The sequence below is a fragment of the Armigeres subalbatus genome, chromosome 2 (assembly GCF_024139115.2).
Source record: "Armigeres subalbatus isolate Guangzhou_Male chromosome 2, GZ_Asu_2, whole genome shotgun sequence".
NCBI lineage: Eukaryota > Metazoa > Arthropoda > Insecta > Diptera > Culicidae > Armigeres > Armigeres subalbatus.
In genome coordinates, this window is record NC_085140.1 from 328,409,072 (window position 1) to 328,425,475 (window position 16,404).

The 16,404-nt window shown below is 37.9% G+C and overlaps 1 protein-coding gene across 2 annotated transcripts in view; it reads left to right on the top strand.

Moving 5' to 3' along the window:
• Window positions 1-16,404, top strand: part of LOC134212728 (adenylate cyclase type 10-like) — a 110,482-nt gene that overhangs the window by 65,314 nt on the left and 28,764 nt on the right. For both annotated transcript variants that reach the window (XM_062690824.1, XM_062690825.1), the window contains exons 4-8: window positions 13,307-13,732; window positions 13,801-14,007; window positions 14,069-14,288; window positions 14,346-14,777; window positions 14,833-15,118. In XM_062690824.1, the coding sequence (XP_062546808.1) occupies window positions 13,307-13,732; window positions 13,801-14,007; window positions 14,069-14,288; window positions 14,346-14,777; window positions 14,833-15,118 (1,571 nt within the window). The remainder of the gene's footprint in view (window positions 1-13,306; window positions 13,733-13,800; window positions 14,008-14,068; window positions 14,289-14,345; window positions 14,778-14,832; window positions 15,119-16,404) is intronic.

The following is a 16,404-nucleotide window of genomic DNA, read 5'->3' on the forward strand; positions in this document are numbered from 1 at the left end:
CGTGAAATTGACTCTGCATCTGATGTGTGGGTAGGGGAGAAAAATCCAAAAAGCACCCCTTAGGATTTTTAGATATTTTTACCAATATAAACAAAAATATAGATCCATATTGACGTGTAGATGCAATATTTACAGAACTAATAGCTACATTTCACAATGAAACTCTATTCAAAACAAAAAGGTTTTTATGACTTTATATAGCATTTAAAATATGTTTTAGAAATGGTCCTGGGGCAATAGTCCCGAACAGTGGTGTAAAATGACTCAATTGCATATACAAAAAAGGAGACGCATGGTTGTTTGTTTTGTCTTAACGGATTGAACGCCAATCTTACGGGTGAGATCAAATAATCGCAAATAGTTAAATTTAAGTAAAAATGAAGGGGTCTTGCTCATTTTTACCTTGAAGCTCAATAAAAAAAAAAAGTATTGAATTTGAATGGTATTTTGCTCATTAATGTCCTACAAAAGATTATATGAGTAATGCTATGAGTCAGGCAATTTTGCCCTGTGGGTTGCGTTATGCACTGTTCTCCCCTACAGGCAAGGGTGCGTTTGTTTCGGACAACTTGTTTAAGGCTCAAGACTCCGTAACTCTGTTTTGAAAATTAATGACGTTTTTGCTTGTTAGTATTGGTGATGCAACTAGTACGAAAAAGTGACGAAAATTTGAGGTGGGTGGAAAGTGGGTGGTAAAAGCTTGTCAGCTGCTATATAATGTTGCCAGATGCAACACAATGTTTATTTTTGAGCATTTATGAAATATTTAATATATGGAAACTTATTTTAAAATTCTTCATACACCACTGGGCTTTCAACATACAGTGTTGGGGAAAGTACAGTAAAACACTTTGATTGACACTTTGGCAAAATATGAATCAACAGGTCTGTGTCAAAAATAGAAGACAAAAAAACCTTTGATTCTCCGAATATTTACATTTTATACGGTAAAATTTCGTGCACCAAGCACACTGAGACAGTTTCCCAAATTAATGTAAGACGAAATTATGTCTTTTTTATTCTTCATCCGCAGACTGTTTGTTTGCTGCTGCGTGAATCTCGTGCCATCCATCCACACTTTCTTGTGCGCAGTGTAAATAGAACAGAATCGTGTTGAATTAGGCTGTGGCACACAGCCTTGAAAGAGTACTAGCCACAGATACTGATTTATTAGTTCTAATCTATAAAATGAGTAAAGAATAATTAAATGTATATTTGCCATCAAAACCGATTATACGTTTAGAAATTATTCTAAGAAAACATTGTTTGTGGGGGGAGAAAATAGTAAAAGTATGTGTTGTGTTCTGCTTGGTCGTGACTGTTGCTGCGGCTGCCGTGGTTTTGTTTTGGTAAAATTAAATGTAAACCATTCTTCTCCCTGCCCACACAAGCTTGCATAACCTTTTCTTTTTTTTATGGTTAATTTGATTTATTCGGCAAACCGCAATAATTATTTGATTAAATAAATCTGGCAACGATGAAATAATGATTCTTTTCTTGTACATGCATAAAGTTGTTTGCGTGTCGACTAGCATATTCGATGTATTGTTTTGATATTTCTAAGTTGCTTTGCCGAGATTTTGAGCGCACTATTTCACCTAATGCGGTAGTGAATTTGGGTGTTCCGAATTTTGCAACATTCACAATACGACCGTCAAATTTGTCTCTCACTTCAAATTTTTTAAAGCAGTTTTCGTTGGTTTTTCGACAAGAAGTGAAGAAATTGGCGTTCAACATCAAAGACAAAAGTGAAAGTTATGTAGTGAATAATGTTTAGTTGTGACCAAATCAAGAAAACGGCGAAAAAAGAACAAGTGAAAAACTGAGTGCATGTTCAAAATAAGTGTATGAGTGTGTTTCGATCGTTCGGAGTTGGTGTGTGTATAATTAGTATACGAAAATTTGTCTAGGAAAAAATCAGTTTTAAGCGCTTTTCAGTCAATTAATTGATAATTAATTAGCTAGGTGAGTGAAAAATTCCTATGAAAATATCATGAATATACGTTGACAGAGGTAAGTTGGTGAATAACAGTGAAATATTGAATTTTGGCTAAAATTGCATTAGTATTAGTGCGAATGAGAACAAAATCATCTTCATCATCAAATTGATTACGGTTTATAGAGCCTTAATGTGTAGTACCAGTACCTGTTGAGGAATACACACGAGCCTTTTACGGAGCATGATTTCCTGGCTTTCCTGTGATGACATGATTTGTACGAGGTGATTTAAGGTATCATCTCTAATATTAACAATCATATTAAAAACACGATTCTGTCCCAGTTTTTTTCTATTCAAGTTTTCATAACTTCTGAAAACAATCACAAAAATATGGCACTACACCATTTTCACTTAAATAGTCTGTTTTGGAGTATGATTAAAGCGGATATTAGAGCTGAACAGTTACCTTAGTAAATCATTGAGGATGTATGTATAGTGAATTTGCAAGTCATGCTTGGTGTGGTTCTAGCTGTTATCTTATGAATGTTGCAACATCGTTGAACGTACGTTGAAAATATGTGAATTGGGAGATTTCTCAACATTACTTAATACAGGGTTACCGCTCTTGGATTTCATCTCATAGCTCATCTTATGAAAAACCAAGGAATTTGATATGTTGCCCATTTTTGTATTTTTTTTTACCAGTGAAAAAGCAAAAAAAACCACATCAATCCACCTAGCGGTGACGATGCCTTTCTCGATTCAATCCGTTGATTTTGCCATAGTGTGATACACATCATAAATAATTGCCTAAATTACGACTCTTGCAAACACTGTAAGGCAAACAACCATCCAACCGTATATGGTTCAACACACCATTTACTTCATAACTTTTGAACGCAATGACCGATCGTGATTATATTCAATAGTGATCAACTAGGGTTTGTCCCCCGTCGAATGCAACTTGTTGCGAGAAAATCGGACAAAATTGGTGCAGTATTTCTTTGTTACGCGATGAGATTATAATCTTCTTCAATAGAAGATATTACATTCCAACTGGAACTTGTCCTGCTTTTCAACCTAATATTCCATTAGCGTTTCTTGAGTCGATTCCAATTCGACATGTTTTTATTTTTCATCCATAGAGTCAAACTAAAGTATGTAATGCCAATATAATTTTCACGATTTCATACCTTTTCATACGTTGCCATTTTAACATTGCCAAGCCGACAATAACTTTCTTGAGCTAAAACCTACATAAAGGGAATGACGGCTTTGGCAGGTTTTGTTCTATTATTGTCAGGGGGTTTTTATGACTGATTTTGCTCAAATTTGGCCTAAATATTCTTTGCATATCAAAGAATATTGTGGCCAAATTCCATAAAATTTGGTCGATAAAAACCCCCCTGCCAATAATAGAACAAAACCTGCCAAAGCCGTCTTTTCCCCTAGTAGGTTTAAAAAAATCTATTTTACTTCAACACGCTCATTCGATACTGTCTCATCATCTTCCGAAAATTAGAGCTGATTTGGATACAAACTGACTTAGCACAAGCCCTTTCAAGTTGGCATGGAAATTTAAATGGGGAAAATAAAATTTTCATTTTACTGATTCATTAGTCAACAGTGTTTCACTTCGTTCAACCATTTTCAGTGTACTTAAAATATTTTTCTTCGCTGAATTTAGTCATGTATTGGGGAAAAACGAGTCTTGATTCACAAAACTACGTATTTTCATAGAAATTTGGTTTCTTTGCTCTGCAAAGTTTAATTTTGGCTCTTCACTTTGAAAATAAAGTTTGAATATCAAAGAATACGCCTTGCAAAACGCATATGGTTTGTTGGATTTTATTTGGCACGTACATTTGTTGTGAAAAACGGAATTGAATTCACAAAAGTACGTATTTTCAAAAAACTTTGCTTTCTCTGCTCTACAAAGCAAAATTTTGGCTGCTCACTTTGAGAATAAAATTTGAATATCGTAGAATAGGCCTTGCAGAATGCATAAAGTTTTTTGGATTTTATTTGGCACGTACATTTGTTGTGAAAAACGGATATAACTTTGCTTTCTCACTCTACAAAGCTGAATTTTGGCTTCTCACGTTGAGAAAAAAAAGTTTGAATATCCTAGAATAGGCCTTGCAAAATGCATATGGTTTGTTGGATTTTATTTGGCATGTACATTTGTTGTGAAAAACGGAATTGAATTCTCAAAAGTACATATTTTTTCAAAGAAATTTGTTTTCTTTGGCTGCAAAGCTGAGTTTTGGCTTCTCACTTTGAGCATAAAGCTTAAATATCGTAGAATAGGCCTTGCAGAATGCTTATGGTTTGTTGGATTTTATTTGGCACCTACACTTGTTGTGAAAAACGGAATTTAATTCATAAAAGTACGTATTTTCAAAGAAATTTGGTTCCTCTGCTCTGCAATAGTAATTTTTTGGCTTCTCCCTTTGAAAATAATGTTTTATGTAATATCGTAGAATAGGTCTTGCAATATGCATTTGGTTTGTTGGATTTTCCTTAGCACATAGATGGGTTGTGAAAAACGGAATTGAAATTTGATAAGAAAATTATTTTGAGCTTTTTAGTGGAATGTCTTCACTTGTCATAAGACGAGTTAATACAATCCCATTGAATTCCACCACTTAATTGTATGTTGACAGATACGTATTTCGACCTCAACAGTAAGGCCGTCTTCAGTGTCTCGTACTTGACTCGACTTGAAGAAAATGATCGCAGCTTACACTATTTATACTATGCGTAGGTATAATAATTTATCTAGTTACATTTACTACGGTGCTTACTTCTACTCGCTTGTTGCGCTTAATGTTTAGGTATAAACTTGAAGAGCCAGGAGCTCCCATTTCCTTGATCTTTATTCAACAACCGCGTTTGTACCTGTCGGTAGATTTCCAAGCTCTCAGCAACATCAAGTTTCCACGGAGAAGAGACATTTCTTAAAATTTTAATAATTGATGTCGTAATGTACATGTTCAGCTACCTTAGACCTAAACTCATAATTTAATCCCTTATCGGTTTCCCTCTTAGCCTTACTTACTTCTGCAATATGTTCTTTGAATCTTACATCTAACGATCTTTTTGTTTGACGTACATATACTTTATCACACTGTGAACAATTAATTTGAAAACCCCGGCCTTATTTAACATTTCTACTCTATCCTTTGTGGAGCCCAACAGTGTCTTCAGTTGATTGCTTCTGCTGGAGAATACTAAATCGATGCCGAATTTCCTCAGTCGATGGCGTAGCTGGTGGGTGATGTGTCGATCATAGGGGACCGATACCCTCTTCAGCGGTTCATCAATCGGTGTCAGTTCGTTTTTCCGTAGGTTCCTCTGCTTCTTCTTGATGATTGCTTGTATTGTTCTTTCCTTGTATCCGTTGATCCTCGCTGTTTCCAAGATGTGTTGTAGCTCCTTCGTTTTTCCTTCTTCGCTCAGGGGAATCGTCTGCATCCTGTAGATCATGTGATGAAAAGCTGCCATTTTATGCTGATACGAATGATTTGATGTGTATGGGATGACTCTCATGGTGTTGGTGGGCTTCCTGTAGATTTCGAAGTCTAATGTTGCATTTGTTCCCTTGATAACCAGTAGATCCAAGAAAGGTAATTTACCTTCCTTTTCCTCCTTGTGGGTGAATTTGATGTCTTTATGCACGTTGTTTATCGTTTCCAAAATCCTGGGTAGATCTTTCCGGTTGATAATGCTGAAAATGTCGTCCACGTATCTCCACCATTTCTCGGGTAGTACTCCTTGTTCCTCTAGGTTGTCCTCCAAATTCGCCATGAATAATTCGCACAAAAACGGTGATAGCGGATTTCCCATAGGTGCACCCTTCGTTTGTTTGTAGAAGCTTCCACGAAATGTAAAGTAGTTCTCATTCATGCATAATCTTGCAAGCTTGAGATACATCTTTACTTTTCCTCGCCATGATGGTGTCCGTCCGTTGTTCTATTAGCCAATCCTCCAAAAGGTTCAGAGCATCCTTCACTGGAACGCTTGGGAACAATGCCGCTACGTTGAATGATACCATGATGTCCTCTTCTCCGATGATTCCTGATTCCAATATCCTCTTGGTGAACTCCTGGGTGTTTACAACTGATCTGCTGGGAAACGGCTTCGGCATACTCTGGAACTCCTTGACTAACCACTTGGCCAAGTTTTGTGTAGGGGATCCCACTGATGAAACTATTTCTCGCATCTCTGTACCTGGATTATGTATCTTTGGTAGTCCTTTGATCCTTGGTAACACAGGGATCGTCATTTTAACCCGGGCTTCTCCGATGATCGTCTTGCATTCCTTTATCGTTTTATCCGTAAGTCGGATTAGTCCGGGTAGTGGGTCCACTCTCAAATGCCTGTATGGTCCTCCGTTGATTTTTGTCGTCATCTGTTCATCGTAGTCCTCTTTGTCCATTATCACCACTGCGTTTCCTTTGTCCGCCTTCATGTAGTAAACTGGTTTCTCCTTCAACTCCTTCAAAATCCTCCTCTCGTCTTTGTTCGATGTCCCATGATGTCCTGCTTTGATGTCGTCTGTTACGATGTTTCTCACACTATTCTGGTCCCGCTGATCAACATTTCGTGAAATCTCTGTCTCAGTATCCACGATTATCTGCTCTAGGTCCGCTTTCTGGGTTGTCGCATACCCTAACCCCTTGTTGAGGTGTGCTAATTGTTCCTCCGTAAACTGCTGTGTCGAACGGTTAACAACGAATCCCTCGATCATTTATACTGTGGGGTTGGTCGTTCTACCTTCCATCGCTGATTTCCCTCGTAGAATGGTCAATTTCTTCTTGTGCAGTCTCCTCTTCCTGCCAAGTGCCAAAGGAGAGGCCAACTCCTGTCAGCCATAGGATTAAGATGGGAGCTCACATCCCAAAATCTATCAGTAAGAGGGCGGAATCGGATTTGTTGAAGTTGTCAATCAAGGGACACTATGCTAAGCTAGAGAGGTTGAACTTGGAGTGCTACAACCTGCACCTCAAGCTGGCAAAGGAGAACCAAGACTCTTTCGACATATTCCTAAAGAAGGTACAGCGGGCCGAAGAGTGTGAAGCGGACAGGAAGAGGAGACTGCACAAGAAGAAATTGACCATTCTACGAGGGAAATCAACGATGGAAGGTAGACCGACCAACCCCACAGTACAAATGATCGAGGGATTCGTTGTTAACCGTTCGACACAGCAGTTTACGGAGGAACAATTAGCACACCTCAACAAGGGGTTAGGGTATGCGATAACCCAGAAAGCGGACCTAGAGCAGATAATCGTGGATACCAGAGGCGCGGCCACGTTCCCTGGCGTGGGTAGGACAAAAACTGGATTTTCAAATCTATAGAATACTTTCCGGAGATCCTTTCGGATTTCAGGAGATTTTTTCGGATATCCGCAAATAAATTATAAACTCCCTATGACTATTAATTCAATCATTACATTTCTAGTATTTATAGAACAATTCCAAAAGGCCTTCAAGCATTTTCACAAACTTTCACACTGCCCATGATTTCATAGTTGACGTATCAACCATTCAAAATTTCAGCGAATTTATTTTATTACGCCTTTACTAGGTCACTAAAACCGCTGTAACATCGATACGTTGCATGTTCCAAGTCTAATTTAGGTGCTTACGGGTTAAAATGTTAAAAATCTGTGATGTTTGTCCTTAAATCATTCGAAATACACGCGCAAGTGCAATGGTTGATACGTCAACTATGAAATCATGGGCAGCACAAGTGATTATGGATTCCTGTAAATTTAAGAATTCTTCTTCTCATAGGCTTGCTACCAGACTTCCGGATGTTCTACCATCATCATAAACTGCGTTATATTTCTGTGATTGTTCTCTCATATCCTTGTTTAGCTTCTCAACTTTGGATACGAGCTCGGAAATCTAGTGACTACCGCTTCTGCCTTATAAACAGGAAGACTGAAGAAGACTACATTACATAATGTGGCATAGACTACATCACTTTTCTAAGTGAATCATCGATCTATACTTATGTTAATCTACCTTACCGAGTTAACGAAATTTACTTTCCGTTGTATTGTGGGGATGCAGAAGTTTTCTCGATCTCTAGTAGCAACAATTCGCTCAAGCAAAGTTTGCAGGAAAATTGCTCACAGGTGACATCGATTGTCCAGCATTGCTGGCCCAAATTCAAATATACGCACTGGAGTCGAGGAGCAGCAATTCTGCTTTGAACGAGCCTGTTCGTGCAATCTGCCGTCAATTAATTCAATTTTTTTGATACTTCGACTACAATGTTTCTGCTGACGTGTTTCGACAACGACTACTAGAAGTTGTCCGTACCGCCGGATGTTATCAAATAGATTTAGAATAGAATAAGTCATATTCATTGAGACAACCATTGTCAGTTGGATAATAAACAAACAAATAACAAATAACAAATAACAATGACTACACACTGAAATTCCTCTCCTTTCCCAACTGACTCTGAGTCAATTTACACCAGTTTTGACCAGTCACGGAGAAGCAACTATTGACAAGTACAGTTAGTCTTAGCTAAGTTGAGCAAAGCTGTATCCTTGTAAAGATATTCAGATTTTGATTAATTCACCTGTCAGTCTGTCAATTCTTATAAAATTTCTTAATTTATCTGAGCTTAATTACGTATTTCCAGAAAATTTTCAACAATTTTATAGAAGAGCAGAAACTATTAGAAACTTCAAGACTTCTTGGAAAATTTCAAAACATTATTGAGCACTTTTTGGAATGGAAAGAATTCCGCAGACTCTGAGAAACCTTTCGGAATAGATTTCCACTGGTGGATACTGAGACAGAGATTTCACGAAATGTTGATCAGCGGGACCAGAATAGTGTGAGAAACAGAGGAGGAGAGAAGAGAAACCAAATTTCTATGAAAATACATACCTTTGCGAATTAATTGGACGTGTTACAGAAAATTTGAATATGTATCTGAATTCAGCGTAAAAAAATCTATTGAGTACATTGAAAATGGTTGAAGGGAGCGAAAAAAAGTTAAATTTTATTGGATAGTGAATCTTCAAAACAAACTTGAAGATAAAACCCTCAAAAGATATTTGGTTAAAAAAAATCCGGGTCGCGCGGATATGGTGCGGATTTTAGGATCTCCGTAACATCCCTGCTTATGCCTAACGGGCAATACCCCCCTCCCACTACCTAACTTGCAATTGGAGCTAGTTGACAGCATAAAATGTGGGAAGTTGGTTCAAACCAGCTTGTCGCCCTTTTTATAGATAACGGGCAAAACCAACATCCCACCACCCCCCTAACATCTATTTTGCAAATAATGGTAGTTGACGGCATATAATTAAGGTAGTTGGTACAATCCAGCTTGTCACCCTTTTTATAGATAGGACACACGACTCCTTCCATCCACTCCTGCGGCAGAACCTCCTCCTGCCAAACCTTGGCAGTGGTAATTACCCAGTACCGCGCTCTAGCCAGTGCCTCACCACCTCCCAGGTTTTAAATATCTAACAAATAATTATCGTTATTTTAAACATGGCAGAAACATTGAGAAGTTTTGGGTATTGAAAGATGTTTGGCGCTGTGGGACCTTTACCTATTCTTGTTTAGTTTAGATATTGTCCTTGGTGTCTACCGTATTGTCTACCGTACCGTTTTGCTTCGAATTGCCGGACGCTTCGAAAGCCGGACACTTAAATTGTTATTTGACTTTATTTACCATCTCAACAAGTATGTCTTGGGTTATCAATGCAGGGAACGATTCTTAGACTTCAAACCATTTTAACAAACGTTTGAGGTTTTGGCTTTCAGTCTTTTGGGATCAAAAACGGGGTTTTATGTTTTCATCCGACGTTTCGGACACATGTATTGTGCCTTTTTCAAGGAGTTAACTATGATCCGTTTTATTGTCACATTAGCCCTCAGCATAGCACCTATTTGTCACCACAATTCGTTTGCCCTGTCTTGTGTGAGGTAGGGCGGAAAATTTGAATTGACCCGGCTCGCAGAAACTTTTTGGTGCACTTTTCTGTTTGGCGCCACTTTTACGTCCGAAACGTCGGATGAAAACATAAAACCCCGTTTTTGATCCCAAAAGACTGAAAGCCAAAACCTCAAACGTCGCCATCTTAGTCGAATCAATTAAGAAAAAACATTTTAACAAATGTAAGTAATCCGTGATCTGTGGTAAAAACTTAAAAATTAGAGGTAAAAGTTGAAGGCATGTCATAATCAACGGTTAATTTCGTTTTTCTTAGAATGCAGCTCAAGACTCAACATTAGAAAAACTAAGCTCATATTTCCTATATTCTATAATTTGCAAGGGGTATTAGTAATTTATTAACATAGTATGATAGCACTCTTTGTTATGAATTAGAGAAATTGCTTGGGAATTCATAGCTTTATTATTTTTATTACATTTTCAGTATGTCCGGACTTCGAGGCAAGTTTTTACAATTGCTTCGATTTCCGGACATGCTGAAATGACGGTCAAAGACTGTTTATCAGTTAAGTTAATTGAAATCTAATGATTGGTAATGAGCAAGCATAGTCACAATTTCATTAGATTTGAGTTGCCACACCACAAAAGGAACATTATTTGCTCTCAGCTTCAATATATACTTACTTATACACATATTGTATCACTTTATTAATTGCACGCAAGCATCAATACTTGCCTTCAGTTTCTAGTAAAAGGTTGTCTTCAAAAGTATTTTTTTAGCCATTCACATTTTTATAAAAAAAAAACAAGTTCGTAAAACTAGCTTTTTTAAAGAATTGTATTAAAAGACACGTTGTGAACGACACCTGTCAAATAAAAAAATCGGGCACGCTCGTATTTATCAATCCCCATGATCTCTCAATATTTCAATCGCTATTTTCAATCCTTGATTTCTAATAGCAAACTGAAACGGATTTCAAAAGACACATAAATACCACTGTATTGTCTATATTTTGAAGTATATCTTAACAATGATAAGATAATGCATAATTTTAATTCTCCGAAGTTCATCCTATCAAAAACAAAAAAAAAGGTATTTGATTTATTCCTTGATTTATTCCTTATTTTTGTGATTTTTTCCGCAGTGAGCACGCAGGTTGATAAAAAGAAAATTTGAGAGGTAGTTTGAAGAAAATATTTCATTACCCACAGACACGTCAAATGTCATGAAAGCGTTCTACCTTGAAAGGGAAGAGGGGGGGGGGGTTGTATGAAATTATTAGATTCCCAATGTTGTATATTGCAGTTTAGTGTTACCAGACGTACTCTTTTAAGAGTACATGTACTCTTTTTGAGACAGAAAAATACTGTACTCTTCTTTTTCGGACAAAAAGGTTATACGTACTCTTTTTAAATATTGTTAGTTCAAATTTAATTTTTTAACTTAAAATTGCAGAGTGAATCAATTTTCCTCGGTTTGTACAAATGAAATACGCTAAGATTGTGTAAGGCACGATTTGAGTTGAACGTATTTATTATTTTCATGATATTTAATTTGTTTAACTGTCTCTTGAAACGACGAAATTTAAGATAGGTAGCCAGTTTTTTTTCGAGAAATTTAGATATCAACAATTTAAGAAGCCAGCACAATCAAATGACACAAACTACAAATCCTAATTACAAACTGCATGCTGGACCGAAAACATGGTTAAACCATGCGTGGGAATTTGAGCATTATTTAAATGTTCGTTCTCATACTACAGACTGCGTTCATTCAAACTGGTAAACCTATTCTTCAGCCTCAGATATCAGACGGTTTCAAACACAATTCCATCCCACAAATACGAACGAAAAATAAACCTTTTAGACTCCCCAGCCAACACAAAATAGCATATGTTAGCGGATAAGTGTACAAGGTGGAGGCGATATAGGCGCATTCCTCCATTTAACTGCATGCAAAGTGTACGCATATGGCCTCCACTTTATACTCTTATTCGCTATGATATACGATCTTGTGTTTGCTGGGTCAAATTCCGAACATGACTCATATTCCAAATACTGGCATGTTTATATCCTACAGTTCATAATTCCATTGGTTTTCCGTACGGAGGATCAAGTGATGTTCAATGTTTTCGATTATATTAGCTATTTCGTGCATACAAAATGTCATTTACAGTACACTACAGCAAATTTGATAAGTTAATCTTGACAGGGTGTGTTATCACTCAGTGTCAAGTACTTAATTCCGTTTGAAATATTGAACTGAAAATTTAGCAGTGCTTAGGTGTCCGGACTTCGAGTCAAAACGGTACTACAAAAAAAAAACAATTCTTTATAAAATACGCTTACGAAAATGCAGGGTTCGTAATGCTCCCTCAATCTCAGTAGCACATGATGCTCCCTCACGAAAACTTTCGATGAGAAATTCGGGAAAGAAAAACAGTCTGGAGAGTGAAAACCATTTTTCGCCCATTTCGATTGCCGCGGAAAGAGGTTTGCTCGTTTTCTTTCATATCCGAGCTTTTTCGTTGCCATCAGCAATGCCAACCAACGGTAGTAGCCTTTGTGGTACAAATAACCTGGTACCAACATCTAGATAACGTGGTGGAGTGGCTAGTGTGAGCGCATCCCTTTGGCTACTATTGTTGATATTCTGGGTTCGAGTCCGGGCATGGCCATACAATTTTTATAATTGTTCTGCGATAATTCTCGCGAAAAGTGAGTGAGAGGTAAAAGTGATGAAACGAAAAAGGAATTTCATCTAATAGCCCACATCTCCATCTAATAGAAACAAAGGAATTCTGCACCAATTTCGTCGCTTCTTTTTGCTAACATCCATGCTCACTGCTGAAAAAAATCACAAAAATAATAAACAAACAAAATACCTTTTCATTGCTTTGTTTTTCGTGAGACCAATATCGGAGCTATGAGATGAAGTCCAGGAGCAGTAACCATATTTGGCATCCCAGCCAAAAATGACTTAAATTTTCAATTGATGATGGTTTTTTGTATGCATGTTTACTCAAAAGGAGCGTTTCTGTTGGAAATAATTATAAAACCATTCCACTTGTATAAGAGTTTATAAGGTGGTGGAGTGGTGGTTTTGGTTACACAAAAATACATATAAGATCGTTAGTTCTGAAAATGGATTACAAGAGTTCGGCTGCGTGCCTGGTGCAGGGAATTTGGCTCCATCAGTACCCGCTAAACTGCGGAGGACGACGGAGGTTCTTTGCAACTAAGTAGAGAAAGCACTTGCCTAGCGTACTGGTTTTGTAGGACCAAACCCCACCGAAGATAGTGGTTACCCTCTAATACCTTTTCTGAACTAAATCTATCACATGTTGTGAATATGCATAAATCAAGTATTTGTATTTTGGACGACGAACACAATGTCATTCAAATATCGAACCCTTTTCCGTTGCCAGGCTTTACAGATCTTTCGGAAAAGTTCAATATACCGGGTAAAGGCGGAGCTTCCAAACTGTCCCAAGTGCTTAACGCGTATCTGGGTGCCATGGTGCAGGAGATTCTGTCGCATGGAGGAGATATCCTAAAATTCTCCGGCGATGCCTTTCTAGTGCTGTTCAAGGAAACGCCGTCGGTTTCGTTGAAGGATGCTACGCACCGTGCCATTGATACGGCGATCATCATTCAGCGGTCGTTTGGAGCTTACGAAACCGAAGTTGGTGTTACGCTGCGAGTAAAGATTGCCATAGCTGCGGGGGAGGTTTACTTTTCCTTGATTGGAACGGAAGACTTTTCACATTATGTTGTGATTGGACAGCCGGTGTGGAAGGTGAAGATTGCCGAAAAGGTGGCTGAGCCCGGTGATATTATTGTGAATCATATAGGTTGGAGCAATACTACAAAGGAATAATGCATTATTAATTAATTTCCCCTTTTTTTCAATAAACCATAGCGTGGAACTACATATATTCGAATGAGTACATTTCCGAACAGTGCGACGATAAAGCCCATTTTCGAATCATAGGGTTTACTAGTAACTGGCGTTCTGCCCAGCGGTTGAATATTTTTGATCTATTGCATGAAAATGAATTGGAGGATGATGACGATACAAGAATACTACCAGGTGAAGAAATGAAGCTCGACAGCGAAACTCTGAGAAGTATAAGCTTTAAATAAAAATCAAATGTCTTTTGTTTGCATTTATTTGCACTATTTTTCAGTTCGACCAAGTTTGAAGCACGTTGCAACCAAAACTGTTACAACCTCACTGAGACGGTTTATGATTAAACCGATTTTAAATGCCATCGATACCCAAGAACCTTTAGAGTTCCTGACCGAGATGCGACAAATTGTTACTGTGTTTCTGAATATTGTATTGAGGACCAAGGATATGCTGGAAGTCATCGATGAAATCAACTCGATCTTTACTTCACTGTGCACGTAATTAGCGATTCTTCATAAAAAAAGATCATTTTCCATTTGTTCCTCGCTTTTCAGACTAGTTGAAAGCTACGATGGAACCGTGAACAAAGTGTCCCTATTCGACAAAGATGTCATGTTTCTGATAATTTTCGGTTTACGGGGGTACAAACATGATCTAGATAGTCAGATTGCACTGCGTTGTGCATCGGAGATTCGCGAGATGTATCGGACGAATCTCAAAGTGTTGTCTGCGTCGATTGGGGTCACAACGGGTACCACGTACTGTGGAGTGGTGGGACACTTTGTTCGTCGGGAGTACTCGGTGATCAGCGTTACGGTTAACAAGGCGGCCCGACTGATGATGGCCTATCCGAATAAGGTCACCTGCGATAAGGATACGTTTATGATGAGTAAGTTGGATCCGATGCACTTTACGCTACAGGAAGCGATCGAATTGAAAGGTCTCCAAAATGTGGGAACGATATACGAATTCAAAGAAGTTATTCCGTAAGTTTTTGGATTGGTATTTTCCTGACACTTTTACATATATGTGCAATTAAAGGGAACGAGAAATGGTCAAACCGATTGAGTACGAATATCCGATAGTAGGTCGAGATGAAATACTTGAAGTGTTCGAAGAAATGCTCGACGATGGACTGTTTCTCACGCAGAATGGAAACTCAGATGACGCCAGCAGAATCCAAGACTACACTAATCAGAGTTGCTTGCTGATAAGGGGAGAAGCTCAGATGGGGAAAACGCGGCTGCTGAATGAGTTGTTTCATATGTCACTGAAGAATAAGAAAATCAGTTCGCTAAGGTTGACGCTGTCGATGCGTGATTTAAAGGTACATACGTTTATATTTGTAGGAGTGGTGAAAATGATTGAAAACAATAATCTTTGTAATCGGCATTTCGTTGCTACTAGAGACTGCGATAATATTTGTTCCTTTATGATTGTTTTAGGGAATATTTAAGAGGAGATGGTGACGTAGAAAGCGATGACGCAATCAATCGGGTTCAGATTCTATACATTTGGGACCCCGAATAGTTTCGAAAACCCAGAAAATCCATTGATTTGAAAAAAAAAAATTAATCCACCTAGCGGTGATGATGCGGAAATGTATTTAAAAATAATCATTGAAAAGGTCAAAAAAGCACTTTAGGGGAATAGATCGCATGTTTTCTATGATTTCTGTTTTGAAAATTCAACGACGTGTAAAATTGCAGCTTATCAAATCAAACGATTTAACATTCGACATTCAATTAAATTTTATTAAATTTTATAAGCAAGTAGCTTTTAAATTTATTTGGATTTAAAAGAATAGTGAGATCGATTGAATGTTACGTTTATTTGCATGCTCCAAATATTTGCATCAACCAATCAACGCAAGGATGTGCAAGCTGAGGATTAAACTTTTTTTTTAACTTTAAATTCATTTATTTTAATCTTTTTGTTTTTCACAGTGGATTTTTACATTTAAAGTGTTTAGCCTTCTGGCCCTTCATCTTAGGTTATGAGTATTTCTTTTTTGTATGTAATTTTTATATAATGAAACTTATTTTCTATTTTTACAGTTTAGCCTTTTGGAGGCATCGATTTGTTTGTGAAATTTGATAACCTAACTACTATGTACTCTAATATTTACAATAAAAATGTGATAACCTAGATTGGAACTAGCGCCCTAAGCGCTTGTTGGTCTGAGTGCAAGCAACGGACCCTAAACTTTTCTTTACACTCACCAAAGCGTTCATGTAAGGTTTTTATTCCGGCCAGACGGTGGACCTCGGATGTTCTTGTCCTGGGAGGGGTGTTGAGGATCATCCTCAGGAATTTGTTTTGGACCCGTTGAAGTTTGAGGTGGTGGGTTTTAGCGCAGCTCTCCCAGACCGGCATGCCATATTCGATCACAGGGAGGATGATTTGCTTGTAGACAGCAAGCTTATTTTTCAGGGACAATGACGACCGGCGGTTGATCAAAGGGTACAGTAGTTTCAACAAGACGTTACACTTTGTCACCGTTTTGTCAACCTGTTGCCTGAAAATAAGCTTGCTGTCGAGGGTCAAGCCAAGGTAGTTGGCCTCATTGGCCCATTCCACAGTCGTGCCATTGAGGATGATTTTACAGTCCCC